General features: G+C 46.8%; 1 protein-coding gene across 1 annotated transcript; it reads left to right on the forward strand.

Moving 5' to 3' along the window:
- Positions 1–815: 815 nt before the first annotated feature.
- Positions 816–8,308, forward strand: LOC104829083 (elastase-1-like). Its single transcript, XM_010563151.1, has 8 exons — positions 816–861; positions 3,627–3,730; positions 3,880–3,989; positions 4,748–4,879; positions 5,542–5,678; positions 5,801–5,946; positions 7,396–7,545; positions 8,282–8,308. Exons 1-8 carry the CDS (start codon positions 816–818, stop codon positions 8,306–8,308), a joined length of 852 nt encoding a protein of 283 aa, XP_010561453.1.
- Positions 8,309–10,148: the final 1,840 nt, after the last annotated feature.

Genomic DNA, 10,148 nt, shown 5'->3' on the forward strand with positions numbered 1-10,148 from the left:
TCTTGGAGCACAGAAATTCATTTTTGCCTACACTTGTGAGAAACCCTGAGATGGCTCTGGCTTGAGATGGTTCTTCAAAGAGGAAGAGTCCTGGACTCCGATTCCAGGACTGTTCATGTTCTGAAACAAATTTCATAGACCCTGGAGGGTTGTGGGCCTCTGAGATTTAGCAGTAGGTAAGGCGTTGTGTTTTGGATGGCAGCTCTAGACTTCAGCATCTCAAGCCAAGCTTCACAATTGGAGCTCCATGGTAATGCCGTGATACCAAAACCTAATCAGCCTTCTCTTTGCCACTAACGCCAATGTCTATGTTTCTTCATTTCCTTCCCTTACAGTTAAAAGTCCTAACTCATAAATTCAAGGGTTTTTGCCCTGCCAAGTGCTTGTACATGGAACAGCTTCCCAGTCCCAACGCTTGAACTCCCGTCTCTCCGTGCACATATGTCCCGTAGGTTCAACTCTTCCACAAACCATATATGTAGAGCTCAGAGCAAAACACAGACAGTCCCTCAAGAGCTCTATGCTAAAACAATGCCTGAAGTGGAGAAATTCTGAAAACAGCTGTAATTCATCACCCTCGGTGTAATTTATTTCTCCTTTGGGCATTACAACACAGCCCAACATTAAAGCCACTCAGCTGCAAAACGAGTATGATACCAGGCACATTGCTGTAGACGACAGATTATGGACAAACAATTACTCAAGCTAAATGGCATGATGTCCAAAAGGAGAATAAACAAACAACAATGTTCTTCGACAAAATTGTATGTAGGGAACGCATAAAGTCTTTGGAGAAATAAATTAGCAATAGAAAAATGAGTGAGCTGGCCAGGTCTAACAAGGATGATGAATGTAGGGAAAGTGAGTGAAGAGACTGTTTGGCTAGGAGGCCACTTTCTGACCTCCTAGCCAAAACTAACTGGAAGCTAAAAATGATCTATGATGTAAGGGGGAAAAAGTGTTCAATGACTTAAAGAAGGTCTCAGTATTGAAATATCACACTGAACTTTTTATGGCTTCCAGTAAAATAAAAAGGATTTGTTAAAGAGGACTGTTGGGATGATATGGAAAAGGTCCTGGTCGTACTCTATCCATTCTGTGGGCAGTGGATCCCGTTAGCATACCTGGATGGGTGACCCTTGCTATCTTCTCCAGTTCATTTCCTTAACTCTTCCTTTTTTGCTTCACAACTGATCTTTGGCTGCAGTTGAAGTTCAAGGTGAGTTTTACTTCCCACCCATCGATGGCCTGTGTGTCCCAAGAGGATTTCCCCTCATCATGGAAACAAGTCTCTGAGTTTCCACCAGCGACAGGCATTTCTTGTTGTCTTCCTCACTGGACACGTAAAACAGCACTGTACGTTACATTTAACTGAAGAACTTATGCATCTGCTATGCTCCTGGATAGATGCCTTAAACAATTAAAGGGATATAAATCATGATACTCCACGAGTATGAAATGGTTAGGGGACTGCAGTTAATGGGGATATAAAAAAGCAAAACATACTTCCCCCTAGAAGAAAGTTATCCATTACATTTTCTTCTGAAGTGCTATGTCAAGGCCACTGTCAATGATGGGATGCAGGTCTTGGCAGTATGAGCTGGTTCCTCCTCTACCCACTGCCTGGCACAAGCTGCTTTTCAACAGCTTGGCAGAAAAGGACCTGGGGTCCTGGTGGACACCAAGTCAAACACGAGCCAGCAATGTTGCCTTGGGACAAATGAGGTGAATAGTACCCCGGGCTCCATAAGGCAAAGCATGGCCAGCAGGTCGAGGGAGGAGATCATTCCCCTCTACTCAGCACTGGTGGGGCCACATCTGGAGTACTGGGTCCAGTTCTGGGCTTCCCAGTGCCAGACAGACATGAACATACTGGAGAGATCCAGCAAAGGGCCACAGAGACGATGAAGGGACTGGAGCACCTCTCCCATAAGGAAAGGCTGAGAAAAAACGAGCTGGGACTGTTCGGCCTGGAGAAGGGAAGGCTCAGGGGGGATCTTATCAATGTATACGAATACCTGAAGGGAGGGTACAAAGAGGACAGAGCCAGGCTCTTCTCAGCGGTGCCCAGTGACAGGACCAGAGACAATGGGCACAAACTGAAACATAGGAGGGTCCATCTGAACATCAGGAAACACTTTTCTACTGTGAGGGTGACTGAGCACCAGCACAGGTTGCCCAGGGAGGCTGTGGAGTCTCCATCCCTGGAGATATTCAACAGCTGTCCAGACATGGTCTTGGGCAACCAGCTCTCAGTGGCACTGCTTGAGCAGGGGGGCTGGACCAGATGACCTCCAGATCTCCCACATCAATCATTCTGTGATTATGGGACCTTTTCCATTCCTCAGAGATAGCCCAGGTTCCTTCCCACTGCAGCATCCCCCTTGGCCATAGCCCAGCTCCCTACCTCCCCTCCTGCCACTGAGAGCCAGCGGTTGGAGGCAAGCAGAGGAAAACTCATTCAGCAGGGATGGAGGGAGCAGAAAAGGATCCTAAAAAAAAAAAAAAAGGATCAGCATGTCCAGCCAAGGTCAGCATAAACATGTCCAGCCAAGGTTGAACCACCCTCAGTGGTTACACTTCTCCCTGTCTGCTATTGCTCTTTTTATCTAGTTGACAAAGATCAGTTCGTGTTACATGGAGTAGCAGACAGCTGGACTGACAGATATATTTCTGACAAGGGAATACAACATGTGTATCAGTAATTGCTAGTCTGAAGTGTTGGCTTCTTGAGCCTGGGTTTGCACTGCTTTGTTTTTGACTCGATCTGAGAGCACTCCACATTTATCAGTTTTTTTTCTGCTTCATGGCCCTGTGGGAACTATGCAGTGTGGAGGTGTTTGTGTAACCTTGGGCTCTAGCTTGAACAGTTCACTGGTCCCCCTTTTTTCCCACATTTTTCCAACATTTTTGATCAGTTTAATGAGTTATGAGTATAGATAAATTTTATTAATCACAAATTTAGACATAGCTTCTTATCAGATATTTTAGTATAAAAAGAATTTTTCTTGGGAAAAATGCTGCCACTTCATTAAAGATGCTTCAGTTTCTGGTTCTTCTTAGTTGCCTGGGTAAGTTGCAGTTGAAGTATTGGAGCTGGGAAAGGGTGAACCTCTCAACCTCTAAGTGGTGCAGATTAGAGCATATCAATTTTTTTTTTTCTGCAGTTACTGTGCTGGGGCAAAACCTAACATGGACACAATTATTCTGGCTGGAAGGTTTTTTCTCTGTTGTGGGAACAAGATCTCCATGAGAAAGATTTGGTAGTTCTCTGGGGGAGGGGAGGGGAATCTTACACCCCAAAAGAAAAGGGATTTAGGTTGGCGCACAACCACCTGGCAGTTAGGGTGGGGTTGTAGGGAGTACGGGAAACGAGTCAATTTTTATGAGAGCTTTGCACCTTGAAGCCTCTTTAGGGTATTTTTCAACCATGGAGGCTTTAAAGACAGCCTCCAGGATGGAGGGCGATCACAGCGTCACCACGTGCAAGTCTCAATCGCTTGATCCTTCAGACTGCCTTAGCTGGCTGCCCTGCGCAGCACAAGTTTGTCGCCAGCAGTAACCCAGTGACTGGTGCTCATTAGGAATCCGCACGACAAACTGCGCTCCTTTTTTTGTGCGGTTAGGGGCAATCTCTGGAAGTCCCCTCAAGGATGCTCTTCAGGAGGATGTGCTGACAGGGCGAGTAATTGGAGGCCACGAGGCCGAACCACACATCTGGAAGTGGCAGGTAATGCTGGTGTCTTACACTTGAAAAAAAGCCTTATACTTGAAAAAAACAGTGAGGAAATGACACCTTCCACTGTCCAAAGCCACACACATCATTTCTGCAGGGGCACGGCATGGCTTGGGCGTAAAATATATTGTCGTTTGATCCAGGTATCGGTCCAGGTTGCTTATGCCGACTACCCTGGGTACTACTCTCACATTTGCGGTGGAACCCTTATCAGTGGCAAATGGGTCATGACTGCAGCCCATTGCCTCAGCATGTGAGTAGGATAAAAAGTGTTAAAACTCCGGTTCTTGCTGCAGGTGGGAGCCAGACCCTTCTCATCCTCTGAGCTCCCCATCTCACTGCACACTTAATCAAGGGAACTGGAAAACTCTGTTTGCTTTAGCCTTGATTTTACATGTGAATTGCTGACTTCCTGGGAGTGGAAATCTAGCTGATTGCTGATTTGCATAAGAGGAGGTGCATTTGCATGGATGTGAGCATTTCGAATGGGTTTGCATCCTGAGAAACCTGCGCAGAGGTGGACAGATTGAACAAAAGGCACGTTTTCTCGCGGGTCATGTTGTACAATTTGCTCTGCAGCATGTCTAACATGCACCGCCTAAACAATACAGCGTGACACCAATAAGCAAACACTCCTCTTTAATTACTCATGCCTTTAGTGAATGTACTTACAATAAAGTGTAACAAGCTGATTCTTCACACTCTGTTTCAGACAGATGCAGAGACACAAAATGAATGTTCTCGTTCAAGGCCAAGCTCAGCACTCTCAGCTGATGCTGCACCTTCACTTGCTTCGCCAGCAAACTGCAGGCAGCATTTGCCTAATTCATAAGACCATTTAGCTACAGTCCATTGAAAATCCTCCGGTGGAAGGTGCTTTAGAAATTATTACATGGGTGGAAGGTCTCAGTGGTGCAGGAATTACACTGCAAAGCTAGAGGTGGGGAGTAGTTTTTACATTACATTTACATTACATTTACATTCATCACATATTCTGTGATTCGTTTTCAGGCCACCAGGATCAACCTACCGAGTGGCTCTGGGTGAGCACAATCTCTTGAAGGTGGATGGAACCGAGTACTATATTGGTGTGGATAGTGTCTTCATTCATAGTGGCTGGAATCCCAACCACATCGCCAATGGGTAATTATTTTGAATATCATCAGATGGTTGAATGGTACTTAGCGCCCTGTCCCGCTAGCGTTTATGTGGATATTCAGTCTAGTTCCCAGTGAGACTGGATTTGTGGGAAGCACTGGAAGGTGATGCAATGGAGATTTTCCAAATGACCTCCTCTCTTGGAGGTGTCATACAGTGTCTGTATGGATAACCTCAGCCCTGTTTTGCCCAAGATTGGTGAAAGATGGACCTCACAGACAAATCCAGGACATACAGCAGATTCTGCAGCTTGCCAGCTGTCACACCACTGTTTGCATCTGATGAAGGGAAGCCAACAAGGAAATGCCGAGGGACTATCCTAAATCCCCCCTCGGAGGCATGCCTGTCCACCCAGGGTCCACCGAAATTCACTCTGAGGTTGGGTCCTTCCGAAGGAGTAGGAGATTTTTGGGGCGGTGTTAGCCCTTTACCAGTCTGTACCATGGCCCCTTCTCTCTTAATTGCTCATATTTTCCTGTCACCTGTGATAGCTATAAGGATTAATTAATGATGTTTGCAAGGTGCTTGTCTATCATCGTGCCGGAGGCCAGAGACCTGTATAAGTGACAAAATGTGGGTGAGGACGTCTGGTTTATGACTACTTCAGGATTTTCAGTAAAGAGTCTTTTACCTGTATCCCGTTTCAGCTACGACATTGCCCTGCTGCGCCTCGAGTCTCCTGCCTATGACAACGGGTTCGTTGAGCTGGCACTGCTTCCACCTGAAGGAGAAATTTTGCCCAATAACTATCCCTGCTATCTTACCGGATGGGGGGTCGTTAGCGGTAAGTAAAGGGGAAGGAGAAGTGGGACCACTGTGCAGGTAAGGCTGCACGAGACAGGGTCCGGGCGTCCCTCCTCAACCGCTGGAGTTCCTGGACCAAAAATCTCGCCCTTTCTCTGCTAGTGGATGGCAGCAGCACGGATACACTGCAGGAGGTGATGCTGCCGGTGGTCGACCACGCCATCTGCTCCCAGGACGACTGGTGGGGATCTCAAGTAAAAACCACTATGATCTGTGCGGGTGGAGACGGCGTGAAGGCTGGATGCAGTGTAAGATCTGTTACTATCAGAGGATTTTTCAAGCTCCCCTCTTTCTCTTTCCTTCCTATCTGACCTTACCGTTCCTTCAGCTGGGACCTGTTTGTGCCATTTCTCCACCTGCAATAGCTCTCCTGCAAATCCCGTCCCCTTTGCTGCTTTCTGCTGAATATTTTCTAAACCAGACTGCTCCACATTCCCCCATCTCCCCCCAGGGCAGCCAGCAGAGAGAAAACCTCCAGATCCTCAGGGTGCATCTCTCCCCTCGGATTTTGGAGGAGAGATTTGCCCTTTCTTCCAGCAGCATGTCCCATTGACCAGATCCTGGAGACTAGGTTCAGACTTCGGCAGTCCCCTCTGCCCTCATCCCAAGGATGAAATCTGACCGCTCCTCCAATGTTGCTGTCACGTTGCACCCCGGGCCAGGCAATGCTCCCTCCTGCTTGTCACCCTTCTCCTCCCCAGCTGCTCTGCTTACATGGACAGCTGAGGTTGCTGCAAGTTTTGGCTATATCCAACTGCACCGTCTGGCCCGGGTTAGGTGGAAAATGAAGATGCTGTGAGGTCCCCTTTATTCCAGGGGCTCCAGGTGGCCCCAGGGACAAGGCAAGGAGGTTTGGCATGTGAAGGTAGGGGATACCTGTTACCTCTGCCTGTATTCCTTCACTGCAGAGGTGGCTTCTGGTGGAAGAAACCAGGCAGAGCCCTTAAAAATTAATGGACAAATACGTAACATATTTGATTATGTAAATATATGAATATAATAGAGAAACATACAGAAATAAAACAGGTTGTAGAATTATACATAGTACAATTATAGTATAATTATAGGTCTATAGATATTTTGTGTATTTTTTGGTGTGGTTTAATTATGGCAGAACCTTGTTACAAATCGGGTGTTGAGCCAAGCAAGAGCCTTTATCTTCTCATATATTTTAACTTGAGTTGCTTTCTTTTTCACCACCTTAACTTCCTGGGATGCTTTGAATATACTTGTTTGCAAATAACAAGGGCAGCAGTGTTTCCCTTCTACCTGGTTCCCTGTAGCTGGAGAGTGCAGATTTTTTTAACAGAGATGCTGTGCGGGTGGACCTTGCTGGGAAGGATTATGTGTGATGCAACATGTGCTGGACCATTTGCTCACAGTCACTATCTTTGCAATGCTGGTGGTAAATTCGGGTTTCAGCCCTTCCTGGGGTGTGTATGTATATGTATGTGTGTGTGTGTCTGTGCATGTAGACCAAGATAATAAATAGCGGGTCTGATCTTTGCAACATCTTGGGAGGTGCTGGGCAGTATCTGCTGGGGAGCAATCAGCCCTTTGCAAAGAAAGCAGCACAAACTTTTATTTTCGTGTTCAGCACAGTGATTAACTAACTAGTGCTCCTCAATCCTATCCAGTCATTCCTCAATTACTGAGATAATTTGGCCTAATATGTTCCTCTCCTTCTTCTGATCCAGGGGGACTCTGGGGGCCCTCTCAGCTGCTACAAAGACAATAGCTGGCAAGTCCACGGGATTGTCAGTTTTGGGCTGGTTCCTTACTGCAACACCTACAAGAAGCCAACAGTCTTCACACGTGTGTCAGCCTACGTGGACTGGATCCGCAGTGTAAGTTGCTTAGTGCCTGCGAAGTAACTTCATGCATCTCCCATAAAGGCAAGGGAGTGCCAGAGGAATCAGAGTCTTTCATTTATTAAACCATTCGGAGTTGAACTGGGAGATCTGGAGAGGTCTAAAATCAGGCTATTTGGTGCTACTTTTGGTGCAGCCAAACAGTTGTAAGGAAGGAGCTGCTGCCTTGGAGCTGAAATGCTCTGCTGAGGACAAGGGACAAAATTCAAGCCAGGCAGGAGCTGGGCTCTGTGCCCAGTAAATGACCATCACCATTCACCCAGACAAAACCTTACTGCAGGAAACCACTGAAGGATTTAGCTGGCCGGTGAATGGGAAATGCAGCAAACATAAAGCATCTCTACAACTGCAAGTCCTGCAGTGCTGCGCTATGCGCTCTCAGCTTTACATTTGGGAATGAGCAACGAGCTCTTTGCTCCCAGAAACAATGTCTGGCACAAGGAGCAGCTGTTTCCCAGGCACAGGGGATGGTTTTCTTGAAATGCTGTTGTAAACCGTGGAGCCTGCTGGAAAGAAAAGTGGGGAGAGGTATTTTAAATCACTGCAAGGAAGAGGGAGGCGACTGCGGTCCATAAACCTTTCTGAGTGGGAACAGATTGTTAGAGCAGTCCCCTGGCCCAGCTGGGAACAAGCCCTTCTTCAGAGCACTTATGTGGGAAGGAGATGTGTTGTTCTGACTCTCTACTGAATTCACCTCTTTTTTGTTTTCCAGACTATAACGGATAACGGGGGCTTCTAGAGAAGGATCAACTGGTGCATGAATATGAGAAGAGCTAGAATGAAGTATCTCTGCTTATTAACCCACGTCTTGTCTCTTCTACACCTCTTTGGGCTATCAATAGCAAGGTTTGGCTGAGAGTATAATAAAGTATCAGGGACTGCAACCAGTGACCTGTTGCTGTGTTTGCTCAGCCTTAGGCACCAGCTTAGACCCCGTCAGCAGGGAAGGAAGCTCCAGCAAATGCCGCATCCTGTAACGACAATATAAACCGACGACGGTACCCTTAACTTGGGGCTGGGCTGTGGGCAGCGAGCATGACTCTTCAGGGTTTTCATTTGGGCACCAAGCCCACCCTGCAGAAAATGACCATGATGTTTTTTTCTTGCTGAGGGATTCCTTAGGGAAAACCCCACCAGCCGCGAAGGTGGCCAACTCGGTGCTTACAGGTCGGTAGGAGCAGAGCAATGGTGTGACACTGCTGGGGACAAGTATAAACTGGGAGAGGAGTGGCTGGAGAGCAGCCCTGAAGAAAGAGAACTGGGAGTGCTGGTCGACAGCAGGCTCAATAGGAGCCAGCAGGGTGACCTGGCAGCCAAGAGGACAAACCCCATCCTGGTGTGCATCAAACACAGCATAAGCAGCCGGTCAAAAGAGGAGATTATCCTGCTGTATTCAGCATTGGTGTGTGTTGTGTTAGAGGGTAAAGAAGTCTGGCAGAAAATAAGCCCCCTTGCATTCCAGCTTGTCCTCAGGTATTAGAGGGGCTGGGGGTGGCTAGGCTTAGATTCTGAGTGATGCCCAATTCAACGCTGTAAGTCCGGTCGCGTTCAATATATTGAACTACCATGATCACGGATACACAAATAGCGCAATGTACCTTCAGTCTAGTCACATTCGATGAATTAGCACGGCCAGTCTTAAGAATTTTGTTTGCGTTCAGTGAGAACTCTCACGGCTGGATTAATGAATAGTACAGTTTATTAAAGCAACAGAAGTGCAGATTCTTTTGCCTTGCTGGTGATAAATACACTGTCTGCAAAGCATGTGCAAGTACTAAGAATATGAATAATACAGCTGACTACAAACGCGTTAAATGATGGAATAGCTCTATAGAGATTTCTAAGTTTCCCAGGGAAGCACTCAGTATAACCGAGTGTTCAAATCTTTCTTACCCAATAGGCGTCCCTATGGGGGGGAAGAGAGGTTCAGCCCGTCGAGTGATCCCAGAAGTCAGCGATGTCCTCCTGAATTTTCTACAATGGTATCTTCCCTAACATTCCTCTTCTCTTAAGCCATTTTATACTATTTCCTTATTTTTAGGTGGAGTTTGAGTGACTTTAGTCACACACACCTTTATTATGATCAGTACAAAATCTCCTCACTTTACTTTTAAAGGTATAAGCCAGAGAAATTCAGAGCACATGCTCAGTGAGGGGTGGTCGCACCTTGAAGGCGGGTAGCCTTTAGGACAGAGGTGTGTTTTGGTATTACAATTAGATTATAATGAGGAAAGTTCACCCAGAGGCCATGATTTTGACAGAAAATGAATAACTGCTGGTTCAGGGCTGGCTCAGGGTAACAACTCTGCGGTTTATCAGTATCATCTCATCCAGTTCCCATCCTTGTGGTGATATCACAGAGCTCGGCCGCGGCATCTCCACTCTGCTCCACCCTCCGTGTTGTTTCTCTTAGGGTCAGCACACCAAGCTCCCCTGGTGTTGCTGACATCTAAGGTTGCAGGTTATGTTGCTTAGGGAATTATCACAGAACAGATTCCTTGCATATCCACCGCATTCCACCCTGAAGGTTTACCTTCCCTTAAGAGGTGGACATGTCAATAAGTCACCTCCAGGAATTA

This window comes from Haliaeetus leucocephalus, unplaced genomic scaffold (assembly GCF_000737465.1).
Source record: "Haliaeetus leucocephalus isolate CR32 unplaced genomic scaffold, Haliaeetus_leucocephalus-4.0 Scaffold0, whole genome shotgun sequence".
NCBI lineage: Eukaryota > Metazoa > Chordata > Aves > Accipitriformes > Accipitridae > Haliaeetus > Haliaeetus leucocephalus.